The sequence below is a fragment of the Giraffa tippelskirchi genome, chromosome 5, assembly GCF_054371585.1.
Source record: "Giraffa tippelskirchi isolate mGirTip1 chromosome 5, T2T-mGirTip1v1.2.pri, whole genome shotgun sequence".
Classification (NCBI taxonomy): domain Eukaryota; kingdom Metazoa; phylum Chordata; class Mammalia; order Artiodactyla; family Giraffidae; genus Giraffa; species Giraffa tippelskirchi.
Window position 1 is genome coordinate 4577423 of NC_137279.1, and position 20120 is coordinate 4597542.

Sequence of the window (20120 nt, forward strand, 5' to 3'; positions counted from 1 at the left end):
AGTCTCTTGTCAGGAAATCTAACTTTGCCACAGATCAGCTGAGATGGTGGGTTAGCACCTGCTGTCTGGGGGTGAGGGGGTGGGGAGTAGAAAGCAAAGAAAACTCCAGCATGAGTTTCTCCAGTTTACTGCCTGCCAGCACTCCACAACATAGAAATTTGCTGCATAAAATCCTCTATGACTATTGAAAAATAAGATTGAGTTTATTTCCTTTGCTTTTATAGTATACTACTTTGTAGTTTTGATGTCATGCTATATTTAAATTTACCTTGTAATTTCTACAGGAAAACAATTTTCTTAAAAAAAAAAGGAACTAAACAAGTATTGGATATCACCCAATGGATAAAACACCCTCACATTTTCAAACCAGGGCAACTCCTAAAGACACAAACGCATTTACAAAATGATATTTGGTGGGCCTTTGTTATTATAGCTGCTTTCTGAATTAATTCACAAGATCAACCTATTTTCCCTTTAAATGAACACAAGTCATGGCTCCTTGGGAAGGTATATCCACACAAAGATATTTAGCATAAATGACAACAAGTTAGTGGAAGCAATAAAAATATTAGCAAATAAAGTTATTTTCTAATTAATATATAATGTACTAAAGCTAAGCAAGAATATATTAATCTTTGCATACCTTATTAATTTAATCCATCACTTCAGGTATTTATTTATTAAAAAATCATAATGCCAAATATATTTTGATTATAATATAAGTAGTATGTTTTTTTTCTTCAGAAATATAGTTGAAGAGGATAAATTTACTTGCAAATTTTAGAAAAATAGGCCTCCAGGAAACTCAAGTTTTATAAATTGTATTTTTAGTATATACCTATAGAATAGTATGGATTTCTTGGTAAAATATGCATTGAAAAGCAATTTTGATTACTTCATTTGATAGGAAGGTCAATAAGCTCATAAATTTATAAGCAAATAACAAAAAGTTATTTGTATAGAAAATATTGCAGGGAAAAGAAATGGAAAAAGGTTTTATCTGTCATTTTTTCTGAGGAAGAAAGGTTTTTATGGAATTATAAATTACACTGGTAAGGAGTAACTTGAGAATTGATGTCAGTTATATCAGAAAAGTGTCCTTCTACATTTTGAGGGACTTCATGGGATTCCCCACTTTCTCTTTATACATGTTTTTAACTTACCGGAGAACTGGCAACACAGCATAGATGGATAAAAAGAAAATAATCAGTAATTTTCACTGTTGTGTCCTGAATGACAGAATGAAAGGACAGGACTGACCGAGGATTAGGGTGAGGAGGGCGACTTACTCTAAAGGTGCCCACAAGGGCGGGGTGTGGGAGGAAGAGCTGTCTCACCACAAGGGTCCTTCACATACAGACGCGCTTAGAATGATGGCATATTCGTGCTCAATATTCTCGACAAGGAGACGTTTCTGCTTGTATTGAGAACAATATTGCTTTGCATTTAGAGCCAGAATAAGTAAATATTTGCTAAACTCGTAAAGTGCTTTCCAATAAACTTAAAATAGGCCTTGAACTTAGTTTTCAAGATGATTAAATTTCAAGGCATATCCTGAAAGTCGTGGTTTCAGGTTTGGGAGCGCTCAGACGCAGGTCAGTAATCGTCCTGGTCTCCCCACTCGACCACGGGCTCATCATTCAGGCGCAGGACGAGGTAGGAGAGGAGCTGGAAGAGGTTCTGCCAAAGCAGCAGCGAGACATAGAAGGAGAGGCCGCTTACGTCCAGCTCGCAGCGTGGCCCCGCGAAGGCCAGCGTGCACGCGCACCGGAACCCGTCCCGCAGGTCTTGACACCGGCCGCCGTTGAGGCAGGGCTCGGACGCGCATTCGTCGATGTCCTTGTCACACCTTCAAGACAGAAACAGCAGAGACCCGGGCCCCGGCTCAGGACAGTGGCCGTGACACGAACCGGGAGGGAGAGCTTCGGCCTCACCCACCCAGACCAGCGCAGTGGGACCGGCCAATCCCCACGCCCTTCCTGCGTGCCCGACAGCTGGGAGATCGCCCTCCAGATGCCTCTCACAGACTTTGCTTTTAATGAAAATAACGTGTACACACACACACACACGCACACACGCAATGTAAGAATAGGAAAACAGGTGCAAATCTTTAGAAACCAAAGCAAAACGGAGCCATGCACAGGTCAATTTCAATTTCCCCAAGAGCCTTAGTGTGGTTGCCACCTTGTAAAAGTTGGGTTTATTGGGGTTCGTGGGGGCCAGGAGAGGGAGCTGTGTTTTTTTCAACAGAGCATCTACACAGCAGACCTCCACTGGGGCTGTGAGGGTTTAAGGCATCAGGGTGCCAGGCGAAGGGGGGAAGCCCATAAGAAACAGAAAAATGTATCTGGTGTATTCTGTGGGCTTTGGGATTATTTTCCTTGAGAATTCCATTATATATATATAATGCTTGCATGGGAGCTAAGTCACTTCAGTGCTGCCCAACTCTTTGCGACCCTGTGAACTGTAGCCCACCAGGCTCCTCTGTCCACGGGATTCTCCAGGCAAGAATACTGGAGTGGGTTGCTACGCCCTCCTCCAGGGGACCTTCCCGACCCGGAGATTGGGAAGAGATCCCCCTCTCTTGCGTCTCCTGCATTGCAGGCGGGCTGTTTACCACTCATTCATTGGGCTGCACCAGATCCCAGCCGCGGCATGTGGCTTCTTCGCTGTGGCCAGCGGGATCCTTAGTTGCAGCTGTGGGATCTTCAGTTGTGGCCTGTGAACTCCTAGCTGCCGCACATGGGATCTAGTTCCCTGACCAGGGGTCAAACCCTTTATTGGGAGTGCGGAATCCCAGCCACTGGGCCACCAGGGAAGTCCTGGGGATCCCATTTTAACAAAAAGCCAAAGTGGATAATCAGAAGACTGCACTTGCTAACAAATTGGTTTCAAAGCTAGGTTGTAATCTTTCCAAGTCCAGGCAGAATGATTTACAAAAGCCAAAAATTCCAAAAACAAGTGATGCTGATTCTAAGGTAAACGGAAACTTTCCTCCTCCCTGGAGCACTGCCGCTTTTCACCTGATTTTCCATCTACCAGAACTGCTTTTCTGTGCATTCACTGAGTAACTCCCCAGTCCCTTAGATATTTATTGAGCACATGCCACGTGCCAAACCCTCTACTAGGGCTCGGGATAGAGCGGTACTGAGGCATCTCTCTGACTTTGGGAAATTCATACAAAAGCATAGCTTCAAGAGCCTCTGCACAGCAGCCCACAGGGGTGAAGTCCAGTCCAAGCAGTTTTTCAGTCCCCACCTCTGAAGAGGTAAGCATGTGCGCCCGGGTCATCCACTAATCCCCAGGCTCAAGAAATGAAGAGACCAGGCGGTGGGTGGGACAGGGCCTCCCCAAGGCATAAAGGAAAATAGATTTCTTCCCAGAAAAACAGCTCCTTATCCCGCTGGATACCACGCATAGCTGGAACATTTTGTTTCTCTGCTTTGGCTCAGGCTCCCGGGCTGGAGGAGGCCTCTCTGGTTGGAGCTGAGCAGAGCTCCACAAGTGGAGGGAGCCTGCCAAGTCCTCCCTGCCCTGGGTGGGCCGGAGCGTTCAGAGCCTGCACCACGCACAGCCTGCCGGGGTGACGGCGCAGAGCTGGAGGTCGAACCCCACGGCAGAGGAAGCGGTCTGTTAGGTGACAGCGTTTCAGCATCTTTGGACTTTGTGGAAGTCTCATCCCCCTGGTCCTTGGGAGACCGCCCGGTACTTTCCCTTTTCCTCTAGTTATTCTTTCTCTGTTGCTTATCTACTTCTCTTTCAAACTGAACAGTACGCAGCATACACACAACATCATTATAAACATTATTGGAGCTTTCATTAGAAGTTATTAATGGGCAGGAAATTAAAAAAAAATAAATCCATTGCCACCCAGTGAAAAAACTAATGACAGAGAAGGACTCTGAAAGCATGGAATCCACGGAACACCTGGTGGCTATTTTAGAAATTCATTTTCAGTGCAGAAGTTTATCCCGGTGAAAAGATTCCTGGGAGAAGAAGCAGAATGTTGAGCTTCCTTTTCTTACCATATTTGAAATCAACAATTTGGAGGTTAAATGTCAGATACTGATTTTTTAAAAAAACACAAATAACGTTGGAGGAAAGGGAAATGTTTACTGTAAACTGGAACAATGTGCAAGCAGCAGAGAAAAATAATCCAAGAATTTGGATGAGTTCTATGCTGTCGTCATTAAACATTAATTAATCAATTTAATAATAACATTAAGCATTAAACTGTGCCATCGAGGCAGAAAGTAACCAGCACTTAAATACATGGTTAAAGCAGTGTTCAAATTTTCGGACAAGAAAACCTTTGCAGTATTTTGGAGATGGAATCGGAGGCCAACCAAATGGTCTCTGGGTTAATAATATTATTATGGTGCTTGCATGGAAAAAACCGGTGCCATGAAAAGCAGAATGTGACTTGAGGTCACACCCCTCCCTACACACAGATTCTCCGACTGCCCATGCCGCTTAGAGCCAGCCACTGAGAACAGACCAAGAAAGCAAGGACCAGCCTTGTCACTGAATGTTGGAGGGGAAAAAATGTAGGTGGGGCCACATTGCCTGCTGTTTGCCAACGTGGCGAAAGAGCTGTGTCTGTGTGGTGCCCGAAGCACTAGCTGAAAAAGAGAAAATTCCAATTAATCCAAACTGCAGTTGTCATGGGGCAAAAACGCACCCGTTATTTCACTAACTACTCTTCTGGGGAAAATTCATTCGGTCAAAATCGCTTTGTCCAAGGTGTTGGATTCGATCTAACTTGTTCAATGGAGGAAGCTTGATCAGAGAACAATGTATCTGGCCCTGGATGGTATCGGAGATGGAGGAGAACTCTTTCTCTTTTCTTTTAGTTGTCGCAAGTGAAGATTTGGTCATACGTTTATGCCAGAAACATCCTGGCAATGGGCAGAGGCTCTGAAGGTGGCCTGACCTGGCTGCAGCACAATCTGAATCGACACCTGCCCTCTCCCTTAACCCCTCAGCTTCAGTTTACGCAAATGCAGAAGGGAAATAATGACAATTAGAGACAGTACTTGCAGGGGGCCTGGCAGAGCACCAGACAAACGGCCACATATTTGTTCTCTGCTGCTACAGTGTATCTTGCAGAGCCTCGGTTTGTCACCATGCTGGGGACACGGATCCCCTTGGGAACCTGACAACAGTTACAGGGTGTGCACCATTTTGGGCTTCCCAGGTGACACTAGTGGATAAAGAACCCACCTGCCAAGGCAGGAGACATAAGAAACGCCGGTTTGATCCCTGTGTCAGGGAGATCCCCTGGAGTAGGAAATGGCAGTCCACTCCAGTATTCTTGCCTGGAGAATCCCATGGACAGAGGAGCCTGGCCGGCTACAGTCTGTGGGGTTACACAGAGTCAGACACGACTGAAGTGACTTAGCACGCACACCTGCACATTTTTGCCCTTGAATTCACCTCAGCAAGTCACATGCATACACAAACATGCCTGAATTTTCACCAAGTCATAGATTGAAAGCAGGGATCAATTCCACGTCAACAATCCCAGCGTTAGGTACAGAAGAGACAGAGAGTTTCTCTGGGAATAGCAGAGTCATCTGGATAAGGTGCGTATACTTTTCGTGTTCTAGGTAAGTCTGTGGGGCAGTGTTTAAGGTATATTTTCTTTGACCTCAATAACACCCACATTTGCATCATGTGTTAAAGTTAGTGGGAAAGAAACATGAATCCAGAAGTATTTCTAAGAAAGAAAAATATCACATTTCACATTTTTCAGAGACATATTTCCCTAGTTAAAGTCTTGGCTCATAAAATGTCCTTGACTTTGACCTCAAGGGTAATTTTTCTTTTTTCCTTTGACTCTGGCCAGGCCTGTACTTCAGCACAGATTTTCCTATGGGAACTGAGACGAAAAAGCGGAGAAGGAACACACTTGGCATCGTCTCGCTGTCGCCCGGCCCGGAAGGCCCTCCTGCAAAGTTCTGCTGCGACTCACCGTTCCCCTGTAAAACCTGGCCGGCAGGCGCATTTCACGTCTCCCTGGAACTCCGTGCAGTTGCCACCGTTGTAGCAAGTGAAGTTGGTCTTCTCATTCCCACAGACGGTGGAGGGTAATCGGAGGTATCTAGGGAGAAAAAAAGTAACAGTCACCGCGGTTCATCTTGTTCATTTCATTCAAGAACCCTTTTTTAGAAAAGTCCGTGTATCTTGTCCCTGCCAAACTAATGAGGTGCTCAGGCCGAGTGAGCTACAGATGCTTAACTGTGCTGTTTTGTGCACGGATCACTCTGGTCCACAGGTCCTGCTGGAGGGCGCTGTAAGGAGCGTGGCTATCCATCTTCCATTTCTACCCAGTGCTTGTTCGTGAGATAAGATCTGTGCTGGGGGTGGGGAGGGTGGCAATAAATTTAGTGTTGGAAAGAAACTCGCTGTGGCTATATTTGCTGCTCCTTGGCTAATAAATCACATCAGGCCATAGGAAAATTGCATCTCTATAAACGTCAGGAAAGAAGGGCCAGGACTCTGGTACCCAAGCACTCGTGTGATTTCTCCGCTGCCTTCACAGCTGAACTCCGGTTGCCCCGCCAACACTTGCTGCCCTCATCCAATAATTCATGACTTAGCAGAAGGCAAGCCAAACGCCGTCCAGGAGGTCTGCATACAGCATGCAGTGGAAAGTACATGTGAAGTCTGAGCGTGGCTCTTTTGTTCAATAACACAACTTTATATATTAAGGAATGCCTATAAAAGCCAGTACAAATTGTTAGATGCTAAGCAGAACTTTACTACCAGATAAAATCCAGGGGTGTGACGGGGCTGGTTAAAAAGACTTTAAAGTGTCTATGTCCTTAACTACACTGTGCGTGTTGTGCATGGAATCAGATACATAGTTAATATTCAAGAAAGATAAAATGAATTTTATTTTGTTCTGCTCAGCAGACTGCAGCTAATATGGAGAAAGCAGTCTATGTGGTAAGTGTGTCTCTTCCCACAAGAGCTAATCAATTTGACTTTAAAAAGAAAATATCATAAGGATTTTTCAAAAGAGCCAAAAATGTCAACCAGCTTTGGAAGAGGTCAATTAGCAATGCAAATAGGAAGCTTTGTATACATCTTAACGTTTAATAAACAATTTTTGAATCTCGTTAGAAAGTACTTTTGAATCAAAACTTTAATCTTTGAAAACTTGGCTTTGATGAATTAGGCAGAAAAAAATACTGGGGCACTGGTTCCTAGGCATATATGTGTCTTTTATTTATCCAAAGTCACCACAGTAGTACTATTAATTTTGATCCTGAATGTCTTTTGCTGTTAAGCATTCAGTTTACCTGTTGGCAAATGAGCAGGTTAACTTATGAGGAGTCACGTTTTATTGGAATGTCAGTACCCAGCAGTCAACCTTGTTTCTTGCCTTCATAGGCCCTGAACAACAATATTATGGAGACAGAAATACATCTCCTTGCAGCTGTGCCTACGTGTGTGCCTTCAGGAGATTCATCCAATGAAGGTACCACCTCTGAATTACTGTAATGTCTCCAGGCTGCCAGCCCACTCCAGACATTCTTGTCAACATCCTGGAATCTATTACTTGCTGGAAATAACTGCCTCATGTTCCTACGTGCATGCTTAGTCACTTCAGTCGTGTCTGACTCTTCATGACCCCATGGACTGTAGCCCCCAGGCTCCTCCGTCCATGGGGTCCTCCAGGCAAGAATACTGGAGTGAGTTGCCATGCCCTCCTCCAGGGGATCTTCCCAACCCAGGGATCGAACCCACACCTCTTATGTCTCCTGCATTGGCAGGTGAATTCTTTACCACTGAGCCATCACGGAAGCCCATATACATATATATTATACCTACATATTTATGTATATAATTGCATTGTCCTTTGACATTTTGATTTTTATCTTACTGATACCCTCATTAATTCATGACAAAGTCATCAAAACATGCTCCTTCTGAGAGTCATGATTTCCCATTTTGGAAATTATACTGTAACACAGCCTTTTCAAAATTTTGTAAAGCTGACCTGCCTGAAGTGACCCAGGGCATTCTTTCAGGGATAGGAGTCATGCTTCCTCCAACAAAACCAGAATTCAGCTCTTGTACTGATTGTCACTGTATTTATTTCCTGCGGCCTTCAGGCTTAGACTCTGGGGCCGTAGTTCCCGAGACGTACTCTGACAGAGGTGACTGAGAAGACATTTTGTGTGAAATGTGGTCCAAATCCTGTAGACCGTGCCGGCACGTGCAATCCTGTCTTCACGGGACTGAACTGTCATGGCCGTGACCATGAGTCCCTGCTCAGCACAACAGACTGAATGTACCTGTGCACGTGAGCGCCTTGGGGACGTGGAACACACCTCCAGACACGCTTTATGTGGGTGTAATGCTCACCTGGCCGCTCAGAAGATAAAGAATCCGCCTGCAACGAGCAGACGAGGGTTCAATCCCTAGGTCAGGAAGATCCCCTGGAGGAGGGAATGGCTAACCCGCTCCAGTATTCTCGCCTGGGAAATCCCGTGGACAGAGGAGCCCAGCGAGCGACAGTTCACGGGGTCGCAAAGAGTTGGACGTGACTGAGAGACTAACACTTAACGCTCACCTGCAGAACCTTCCCGTGAAATTTCTGGGACAGCGGCAAGAGTAGCCGTTGGCGTCACTCACGCAGGTGGCCCCGTTTGCACACTGGTGACGCTGGCAGTGGTCTACCTCCGACTCGCAGTTCACACCGGTGAAGCCAGGCTCACACCTGCAGTGATAGGCTGCCCCACCGGCGGAGCAGTTGCCGTGGATACAGGGGCTTGAAAGGCATTCATCGACATCGAGCTCGCAGTGTGGCCCCGACCGTCCCTGGGGACAGGTGCAGCGGTGAGAGCTGTAGGTGTCCTCACAGTGTCCTCCGTGCAGGCAGGGCCCGGAGCGGCAGGCGTCGAGCTGCAGGCAGCCCGTCTCCACCGGAGGCCCAGAGACCTTGAGAAACTGCTCCTCCTGAGGTCTGTTCATCAAGCCATGGACGTTTTCAAAGTAAGAGAGATAGAGGCCACTGATTGCTATTGTGCTTAGACACCCTCGCAGGGCCCGCATGCTGTCGCTAGCTCGGTCACCCACATAGATGTCTGTGTCATCCTTCAGGAAGCTGAGGCTCCCGGCAGCGACTGCGCTGGTCACAGGAGGCGTTTGCCCGTCCACGTCCATCTGCCACGTGGAGGCCTGGGCCCCCGGGTCTGTCATGGAGATGGTCGCCTGGTGCCACTCGCCGTCACTCACTGGCTGCAGACTCGTCAGACTCAGCGTGTAAAAGCTGTTGCCACTTTGCAGTTGAAATAACAACCGGGAATCCCGAATGTGAATATGAAGGAATTCAGGCTCCTTCTCTGCGTGCAGTATGATCGCATGTGCATCCCTTGTTCTGAAACCGAACGTGACATTGGTGAGCTCTCTGGCGATGTTCCCGTTGCTCCTGAATATTATCTCATGGCTTTGTCCATTAAAAACAGCATTTGCAATACCTAAAGAGAGAAGGCAGTGCCAGTCAGCAACTTGACTAGATCTGTAACATTTGCTTCAGTTCAGTTGCTCAGTCATATCTGACTCTTTGTGATCCCATGGACTGCATCATGCCAGGCTTCCCTGTCTATCACCAAAACCCAAAGCTTGCTCAAACTCATTTGCTTAATTACCTTTATTAACACTAATGATCAAGACATTATTACCATCATGTATTGATTGATATGGGCTAGGCACTCTGTTAGTTGTCTTTATATTACTTTTAATACAAAGTTCTTAAATACGGATTTATTATTAATATCATTTCTATTTTATAGAATAAGAAATTGAGACTCACAGAAGTTAAGTAATTTTTTCGTGGTCAGATGGCTACTAGTTAATGAAGACAATGTCAAACCTGGATGGTCTGACACCAAAACCCAAATCATAGATTTCTTTTCCATTGAAACACTAACACATTCCAATATTATTTTACTTTAGTTCCCACCAATAAAGCATTGATAACTCATTTTCTACATCAAGAAACTGACCACAAAGCAATGTCAAGTCTAGCTATGGTTACACAGTAACTTAACAGTGGAGACTGGCTTCTGAGCTAGCCGACTGTGGGCTCAGTCATGTCCGACTCTTTGCAACGCTATGGACTGTAGCCCACTGGGCTCCTCTGTGCCTTGAACTTTCCAGGCAAGGATACTAGAGGGGTTGCCATTTACTTCTCCAGGGGATCTTCCTGACCCAGAGATCCCACCCACTTCTCTTGGGTCTTCTGCACTGGCAGGTGGATTCCTTACCACTAGCGCCACCTGGGAAGCTGACCATGAGACACTTAAAAGTAGCAGTCTAAATGACAGATTTACAATCTGCAAACTCCAATTAAGTGTCCAGTTACCAGTCTGTGCCTAACTCCCAGTAGTATTCTGTGAAATGGGCAAAATCACACAACCATACCATCTGCTCCACTGTATGACGTGTATACACGATCACATATGACCGTACCACTTATGGGCAATCTTATTGCGTTTTTCTATTGCAGTGTTTTATCTCTTAAAATATCTGGCACTGTCAGTTTATGATCTCCTTTAATATGTTTTTGAGAAAACAAGAGAAAGAAGAACTGCTTCAGCTTTCCACCTAACCTGTAAACCTGGCAAATTTGGATCCATTCTGCTTTCTATTCTGTTATAATGGACTGTTATTGAGTTGCTCAGTTAAGTCCAACTGTTTGTGACCCCATGAACTGCAGCACACCAGGCTTCCCTGTCCTTCACCATCTCCCAGAGCTTGTTCAAACTCATGTCCATTGAGTCAGTGATGCCATCCAACCATCTCGTCCTCTGTCGTCCCCTTCTCCTCCTGCCTTCAATCTTTCCTAGCATCAGGGTCTTTTTCAATGGGTCAGCTCTTCCTATCAGGTGGCCAAAATATCGGAGCTTATACGGATGTATTGGATGCATATAGATGTTATAATGGATGCATTGCCCTTCTTCTCATCTGTATAATAACAGAAAATATAGCTACTGTTCTCTGCTCCTGGTTCCTGACCCAAGGCTCTGAAAATCCTGGTAAATTCCTAAATGATGAGAGCATGGTACTGGGAGCATGTTTGTTGTAATGAGACAAGTCTGCTTGGGCTCCTGGGTGGAGCCTGGATGCAGGTTGGTCATCAGGAAGACCAAGCCATGACTAGAAGCTTGAAACTCTCAGCCCCAGTCCATCCTCTAGAGAAGGACGGGGTTGGAAAATGGGGTTAATGATTAGTCATGCCTACATAAAGAAGCCTCAACCAAACCCCAAAAGTATGGGGTTCAGAGAGCTTCCAAGCTGTTCAACACAGGTACACTGGACAGCCACGCACCCCATCTCCTGGGGACAGAAGCGCCTACACTGGGGACTCTCCCAGACCTTGCCCTGTGCATCTATCTCCTCATCTAGATGTCCATCCGGGGCCTTTGTCAGATCTTTCAATAAGCTGGTAAACAAGTAAGTGTTTCCCCGAGTTCGGTGAGCTCCTCCGGAAAATTAACTGAACCGAGGCGGAGATTGCGGGAATCTCAGGTTTATAGCTGATTGGGCAGGAGCACGAGTGACAGCCTGGACTTGTGGTTGGCATCGGAACCGGGGCGGGAGTCCTCTGGCAGGACTGAGCCCTTAGCCTGGGAGACCTCACACTGCGTCCGGGTAGACAGAGTCAGAGGTGCACCACATTGTGATAACCTGTAGGACACCCAGCTGGTGCGGCAGAATTGCTTGGTCGGGGGAATCTGCACACATCAGGTGTCAGAAATGTTGTCAGCGGGGTCCTGGTGTCAAAGTTAAGGGGAAACACACAGGAGGGGGACAGCTGGGTTTCCCTAATCAGGTGGGAGGCTGTAGCTTTTCCTGCACTCACCCAAGCTCAGCTCTCCTGGCCATGCCTTGGGTCCCCTTCATTTCCACCTTCTTTAGACACTGTTTCTACATGCAACCTCCTCCTGCACTGCATCACCATTTTCCCTCCCCTTCTCTCATTTCCCATCAGCATACAAATAGGCTGCAATTGCACATGAACACCTGAGTCCTACCCTGACTTCCACCTATCCTCTTGCTTTTTTATTTCTCTAGCTCCTTCTCTGGCAAAGCTTTTTCCAGACAGTTTTATATTCACCTTGTCTCCACTTTCTCATCTCCCATTTTCTTGTTTAATATCTTCCACTTAGCCTTTGGTTCCCATCACGTCACTGAAACCACTCTGGTCAAGGTCACAGAGACATCGGTGTTCCCGGGTACAACAGGCAATTCTCTGTTCTCATTGTCTTCCAGCTTTCGGTAGAAATGAACCACAAAGCACTGTCCTCTCCTCACCTGTGGGGCACCACCCCCAGCCTCTAACACTTCACGTACAGACTATTCCAGCTATTTCTCAGTGTTCTGGTTTCTACTGCCCTGCAGAGCAACGCACCAACCGCGCCTGGACCTGAGCCCCCCACTGGCTCCCATCACATCTAGAAAGACTCCCCAAGCCCCATACACGGCAGCAGAATTTCTGCGACCCAGCCCGACTGACCCTCCAGTGCCATTCCTGCCACTCTTCCTCGTTCACGTGCTACGCCCACAAAAACCGCTTGCTGTTTCTTGAAGGCAACACGCCGTTCACAAACCATGTCTTTTACTCTTGCTGTTATTTAGACAGGATATTGGCCCCTGCTCTTCCCACATCTGCCTCTTTCTCAAAATAATACGTGCTCAAATGTCACTTTTTCTGAGAGGGTTTCCCCGACTATCCAAGTGTTTCCGTCCCAAGTCCACTCTCTCTTCAATTACTCTGCTTGATTTTCTCCATAGCATCTTGTAACTCTTTGAAATTACACTGTTAAATTTTCTTTAACAATCCAATTAAAAATAAACAGAATAAAATATATAATAATATAATAGTAGTGAAAGTGTTAGTTGCTCAGTCATGTCTGAGTCTGTGTGACCCTATGGACTGTAGCCCGCCAGGCTCCTCTGTCCATGGGATTCTCCAGGCAAGAATATTGGAGTGGGCTGCCATTCCCTTCTCCAGGGGATCTTCCCAACTCAGGGATCAAACATGGGTCTCCCACATTATGGGCAGATTCTTTATATAATATATAAAATATACATTTTATATTAATATTTTATAATAATGTATAAAATACTCATATTTTATATATAAAACAATACATAATATAATAATAGTAAATAAAAATTTTCCTACTTGTTCCTTGTCTTTCCTCACTAGAACATGAGCTTTTATGAGATCTTGGACATTCTCCGTCTCAGTTCTCACTAAGCCCTGTGCCTGGAACACTGTCTGGCATAGAGTAGGTGCTCAGTAAATATTAAATGAATAATGTATGAAAGTAACTCAGTCCTTAATTCTGAAAAGTGAGTTAATGATTAGAAACCTCAGCATGAGTAAATTCAAGGGGATCACTTGACTGGATTAACATTGCTCTTGATTTTATTGCTTTTGACCGTGGTGGGGTTTTTTTGTTTTTTTTCCAGCCAGGATGCGATTAGGGAGGAAAAGAGCAAGAAGTGTCTCATTACATGCTTTAACATGTAACATGTTAACATAAGTGTTAACATGACAAACCTCATTATTCCTCCAGCTCCTGAACAAACAATAGCGTCTGTCATGCTGCATAAGTCGCCTCACGGACGTGCTGACCGTGCGGAAGTCACTCCTTGTGATCTGAGTAAGAGCTGCCACGCAGGTGCCGTTTAGACTCTGCCCTTCCTTCAGGGAACTTTATCAGAACACACACGTCTCTACCTAAGGCGGGTTGTAATTTTTAAATCTCTCTTTTCTGATAGGATGCAGAGATAGAAATGATTAGGTACTGAAGGTAAATTCGGGTAATGTACCAGCTGTACTCTCAAGAGTAGTTACTCTAGCAGAACTATCCTCTCAGCACACCTCACTCGAAAAACATACCATACGGTCATGAGATCCCAAACAACAGAGCGAAAGTGATCTAGAGCTGGTATCTGCTGGGTAGGAAAAGTTCACCCCTCCTACTGATTTCCCTTCCCCCCTCCTTCATTAAGATAGATCATATGTAAACAATGTTTCTGAGACTCTGTGAAAGGTCAGAGGCAAACTTTCTCCTCTTTGTGCAGAGGCAACGCCCAGCGAGGAAGAGGACTCCATGCCCTTCTGAGGCATCCAAGTCCTTCACGTGAAGACAGAAGGCAACAGCACCCACCTGGGGTATGGTTCTCACACCACCACTGTTTTTAGAAACCCTATTCTTTTTTCCCTATGAAGTCATTCAGAATGATTTAAACCCTTTTGTAGAACATAACTGGGACAAACAACTCTGGTACTTCTATCAAAAGAGTAATAATAAAAGGAATAAGTAGTAAACTATTTTAAGCAAGCAATTCAGAGGGTCGAGCAAGGCAAAAGGTGGCATTAAAATTCTGCGTCATGTTTGAGGCCTGATCTCATTCTTCATGCAAATTCATCACGCTCTGTTCACGTGTGTGGCACGCATTCACATGCATGTGTGCTAACTTGCTTCAGTCGTGTCCAAGAACTTGCTTCAGTCGTGTCCAAGGCTGTGCAGCCCCATGGACTGTATGTAGCCCCCAGGATCCTCTGTCCATGGGATCCTCCAGGCAAGAATACTAGAGTGGGTTGCCATGCCCCCTTCCGGGGGATCTTTCCACCCCAGAGACTGAACCCGGGTCTCTTATGTCTCATGCATTGGCAGGTGGGTTCTTTACCACTAGCGCCACCTGGAAAGCCCCATGTGTGGTATATTATTTCTTAAATATGAAACATGAGAATGTGTGTATTCTTCAAGAAAACCTCCCCAAATATATACACAATGCAATACATTTCACCCGTCAGCTGATAAGCTGATCTCTCATCTTAAAATACATAAACATCAAAGTAAATATATACCTGTCCTCAGTCACTTCCAGGCTCGGTTAATGGGCCTGAGGTCCATCTACACTTTAGCTCCAGACTATTATTTTAGTTCAGTGTTTTACAAGGTATTTTATATATTTTTAAAATTGTATGCAGAAAATGTACTTTAAGTTAGAGCAGTTAAGTGAAAATATTGAGCTAAATTGAAGAAAAAAGTTGTTCATTAAACAGATATTTACTGACAGCCTCCTATGTGTTTGCACTATTCTAAGTGCTAGGAGTAAGGTAGGAAACCAGAGGAGGTATTCCTCCTTCTCTTTTGAAGCTTATATTCCACGGAGGAAAAAATGATGAGCAAGTGAACAAATACATATAAAACAAAACATCCAAGGATAGTAAGAGCCACGAAGAAAAATGAAGCCAGGGAAGAGGGCGTTTGGGTAGGAAAGGGAATGAAGTGATGAGGCAGCCTGTGAAGCTCCGGGCTGGGAGGATTCAGGGTGGAGGTGGTGGTGGTGGGTGGGAGCGTGATTGATGGGGTGAAGGAAAGAACACTGGGCAGTCAGGCGCGAGGAGCACGTGGAGGCCAGCCCCCGGAGGGGTTCTCCCACGAGGAAAGGAGCGGGCACATGGGAGGTAGCTGGCGGGGACGCGGGGGAGTGCAGAGCATCCCCCAAGGGGATCAGCGGAAGTAGTTGGTGATGAGGCTTTGACAGTATGTTTATACGCTGGTGGGAGAACGGATGATGCTGCTGGTGGGCGAGAGAAAAATTTCAGAAGCAAACTCATTAAACGAGGTAAAGAGACGAGAGTTGACTTCAAACATGAAGCGTTGGCTACAGACTGACCTGTGCATTGTCTCAAGTAGAAGAAAAGACAGACTATAAATTATTGTGTTGCTAGTACGCGGACATGTCAACATTGTGAGGATAGTGTTCAGCTTGCTAACATTTGGGAAACTGTTGAGTAGTGCTGAATTTGGGCAGGAAAACTGTTCTGACTGAGGGAAATATTCATTGCAAACATGAACTGAGTGCTTAACGTGTTTGGCTGCTACACACAAGGTCATACAATGATCTCACACACACACACACACACAGATTTATGTGCCTGTCTAGCAGACATTTTACCCCTGCTTTACAGAGGAAGCCTTAGATTGTGGAGGCGGATGAGCCACTGGAGGCCTCAGAGCTCACCAATGGCAACATGCTGCCTCTGGGGCTTTCACTCTGCATCATCAGCAATGAGGAAGGAAAAGCCAAATATCAGCCGGCTGGTCCTTTCTCTAGAAATCGGCCTTCCCCATCAAGGATGTAGGCTTGGAGTTGCTATGGCCACCATCTCCCCCCGCCCCGCTGAAACCCAGGGGCGGGATGTGGCACGAGGTTGCTCTGGTTGACTACACGCGCACTTAGGTTTGTTACACCACCCCTCACGCAGGGGGAAGCAGCCACAAGTTTCTCTGCTGAGCTGGGTGCATCTCTGTTCTTCTGGGTCAACTCATCCAACACCTGAAACGCCCCGCTGGAGTGGGTGGCGAGAAGCCTGAGCCGCACCTACATTCGAATCCTCGAGGCAGCCACAGGCATTGGGCACCAGGGGGACACGGGCCGAGCTCACACCAGCGCAGCTCCTGGCAGGACTTCCCGGCGGTGTTCGCGGGGCAGGAGCAGGAGAAGTCGTCCCACAGCGGGTAGCAGACGCCTCCGTGGTGACAGGGGTTGGGCTGTGTAGACAGGAAATCACAGGCGTAAGGAGCTCTGGCAGCTAAATGCGGAAAGGAGCCAAGAGAGACCCCATGAATCTGTTCATGCTACTTTCCTCCTTATTTATTAAATATAATAAATATTTATAAAAATGTTTCAAACATTTTTATATCTGTTGGCTGGTAAGTAGAATAAAACTTACTGCTACCATCAAGAGGAAAAGGGAAATAAAGAAAAATATATAATATTGATCTCCTGTAGCACAAGGAAGATTTTCAAAGGTATAATAATAGTCTTTGTAATTTACAAATTACCAAACACTTTCAATGACACTAATGATCATTTGAGTTAGAGACTTTACCTCTCGTTTCTCCTGGTGAGGAAACTGAGGTCCCTTTCGTGGTCCAAGACCCTGTGTGTGCATGTGTGCCTGCTTCAGTCGTGTCTGACTCTTTGTGACCCCATAGACTGGTGCCCACCAGGCTCTTCTGTCCATGGGGTTCTCCAGGTAAGAATGCTGGAGTGGGTTGCCATGCCCTCCTCCAGGGAGTCTTTCCATCCCAGGGATTGAACCTGGGTATCTTATGTCTCCTACATTGGCAGGTGGGTTCTTTACCACGAAGCCATCTGGGAAGCCCTTCCAAGATCCTATCAAAAGCCAAACGGTGAAGCTGGTACTTAGATCCTCTGGGTCCCCATGGAGTGACACCTCTGCCCCTCCAGGAGCCCCGCCTCTGAATCAGAAACATATTGTTATCATCTGAGTCCTCACAAGGTTGCTCACAAAGTAATCAAAACAGAAGCATTGACAAAGGATTTCTGAGAGCTCCATCTGCACTTATGTCCATTGCTCTATTAAGATGTGATCTAGGGACTTCCCTGGTGGTCCAATGGCTAAGACTTCCCCTTCCAAAACAGGTGGTGTGGGTTCAATCACTGATCAGGGAGTCAAGACTCCACAGCCAAGAAACCAGAATATAAAACAGAAGCGATATTGTAACAAATTCAATAAAGACTTTAAAAATGGTCCATGTCAAAAACAGTAAGAAACATTAAGGAGAGGGTGGGATGATTTGAGAGAATAGCACTGAAACATATATATTACCATAGGTAAAACAGCCAGTGACAGTTTGGTGCATGACGCAGGGAACCCAAAGCTGGTGCTCTGTGACAGCCTGGAGGGGTGGGGTGGGGTGGGGTGGGGTGGGGTGGGGTGGGAGGTGGGCGGGGGGTTCAGGAGGGAGGGGACACAGCGCAGACAAAGTCCATATGAACAATCCTACCTCACACAGGTTGTCTCCAGGACAGCCTTGGGTCACATTGACAAGAACGGCATTGTGGGCTGCGCTGCTCGTTGAATTTGGGAAGAATTCCAGGTTTTTGTTGTTCAGCCTTATATCTTGGATACAGCCTTTGAAGAATCCACCACTAACCTCAGTCTCTCGCCTGTCAGGGAGTCCGCCAACGTAGAGGACATCTCCTGTTTGGAGTTTCCACGTAGGAGCAGCAAGAAATCCTAGATTTTGTGACGACTGATACAGTTCAATTTTATTTGGCTTGATTTTCAAAGATACCAAGTGGACATTTCCATCGCTGAGAACAAACGTTACTAGTAATTTGGGCGAACCTGGAGTCAGCATCGCTAGCCTGCCATGCTCTAGCCAGACACGGAGGTGTTGGTAAGTGCCGTTCCCCAGAGCTAGGAGCAAGCCGGCCGGACGGCGCGTTCGAACAAGCATGGAGAGCGTGAGGTCCTCTGCGTAATTCTCGTCGAGATGAAACACAGCATATCCGGGAGAGTCATCCTGGCCAAATCTGCCTGCCACATACTCTTTAATATCAAGATAGAGGAGAAGCAAAGAAGAAACATCTTAAGACTTACAAGTAAAAAGCAGCAAAACATTATATATATATATATATATATATATATATATATATATATATATATATATTGCAGTGCATATATGTTGTTGTTGTTTAGCCGCTAAGTCGTGTCTGACTCTTTTGCAACACCATGGACTCTAGCCCGCCAGGTTCCTCTGTCCATGGGATTTCTCAGGCAAGAACACTGGAGTGGGTTGTCTTTTCTTTCTCCAGGGGATCTTCCTGACACAGGTATCGAACCCACATTTCCTGCATTGGCAGGTGGATTCTTTACCACTAAGCCACCAGGGACACCCATAATGAATATGTATGTATATATGTGTATACACACACACAAACACACACACACACAAATACAGCTATATTTTTTAAAGTTCAAGACAGAGTTATTCAATAGAATGACAATTTAGCCTGACTTTCTGAACTTGTGGGTTTACTTTATTCTGAAAATAACTAGATTTCAGTGTACAGTTTTTAGTTGAAGTCCACTGATCACAAAGAGGAAGAGAAGATTTCTGCACTGATGAAATTCCGCACCTCCTCCTCACTGCCCTGAAGAGGTGGGGCTAAAAGGAGGAAGACCAGATGCTACCCGGCTCCAGCTGGGCCTGGAGAAGTCTTGGGGGCAGGAGTTCTTCCTCCATAACTTGTAAACAGACTATTTGAGCAATCGCCGTCTTTGCTATGTGGGGAGCATCCTCAAGCAAGTGGCAGTAAACCTAATTATTCCTTGCAAAGGACAGAAGTCAAGAATTAGATTTGCAAATCCTCTCTTGGGAAGATAGCCCTGAGAGTAATAAGAGGTAAGGCAGTTGAACAAAGGAAGAGGAGGACTCTTCCTCCTGTGGTCCTTGGTGGGTAAAGGAAAGGCATGGAGCACAAAGAAGTTGGACAAAGCTGAGTTTTGAACTCACCCAAAATTTCCTGTGGGCAGAGAGGTTTCTGATGCACAGATGTGGTAATACTATGGATGTACATCACCACAAGAAAACCCTTGAGGAGCATGAAAATGAGTGGACACTGACCTTCAACAGCATCAATGATATAGTAGAAACAAAAGTTTTCGTACTCCTAAAGCTTGTATTCCAGCTGGGTAGAGGTTATGTGGTATGTCAGGCGGTGACAGGTTTTTTGGTATGAAATAAGTCAATCAGACAATGGGACTAGAGAGAGCTGGGGGTAGAAGCGGAGCCGTCATTTTAAAGGGAGTCATTGGGGAACAGCTCTGAGAAGGTATTATTTGAGAAAAACCCCAAAGAAAGGAAAGATATTGCAGAAATGCAGGAAAGAAATGACGGTGGCTTGGATCAGTGGTCATGGTGGAGATGGGGAGAAGTGATCAGATTCTGGGAATGTTTTGGTAGAACCAACAGGATCTTCTGGGGGCAAGTTCATCTCCGAGGCATTTGGTCCAAGTAACTAGAAGCACTGAGTTTCCATTTGCAGAGATGGAGAAGAGAAACGGGAGGAACAGATTTGGGTGGCCAGGAATGGGATTCCATATTAAATTTAAGATGTCCTTTTAGATATCCACGTGGAAATGTCTAGTCAGCAGTTAGATATAGAGGTTCAGGGGAAACACTCGGCACGAGCCATAGTAATTTTGGATTTTCCAGTGTACACATGGCTTTTAAAGCCATAAGACTGGATGTGATCACCAA

General features: G+C 45.8%; 2 protein-coding genes across 3 annotated transcripts in view; one reads left to right on the forward strand and one right to left on the reverse strand.

Annotated features, from left to right (window-relative positions):
* The window catches only part of DENND1B (DENN domain containing 1B), a 363581-nt gene extending 349154 nt beyond the window's left edge, over positions 1-14427 (forward strand). For both annotated transcript variants that reach the window (XR_014055159.1, XR_014055160.1), the window contains 5 exons: positions 5849-6099; positions 7399-7486; positions 9115-9412; positions 13602-13688; positions 14113-14427. The gene's annotated coding sequence lies outside the window, so the exon portion shown is untranslated. The remainder of the gene's footprint in view (positions 1-5848; positions 6100-7398; positions 7487-9114; positions 9413-13601; positions 13689-14112) is intronic.
* Positions 1-20120, reverse strand: part of CRB1 (crumbs cell polarity complex component 1) — a 137560-nt gene that overhangs the window by 29010 nt on the left and 88430 nt on the right. The window contains exons 7-11 of the mRNA XM_081495275.1: positions 17859-18406; positions 16430-16595; positions 8585-9491; positions 5975-6103; positions 1723-1849 (exon numbers count right to left, since the gene is read on the reverse strand). Coding sequence (XP_081351401.1) covers positions 1723-1849; positions 5975-6103; positions 8585-9491; positions 16430-16595; positions 17859-18406 — 1877 coding nt within the window. The remainder of the gene's footprint in view (positions 1-1722; positions 1850-5974; positions 6104-8584; positions 9492-16429; positions 16596-17858; positions 18407-20120) is intronic.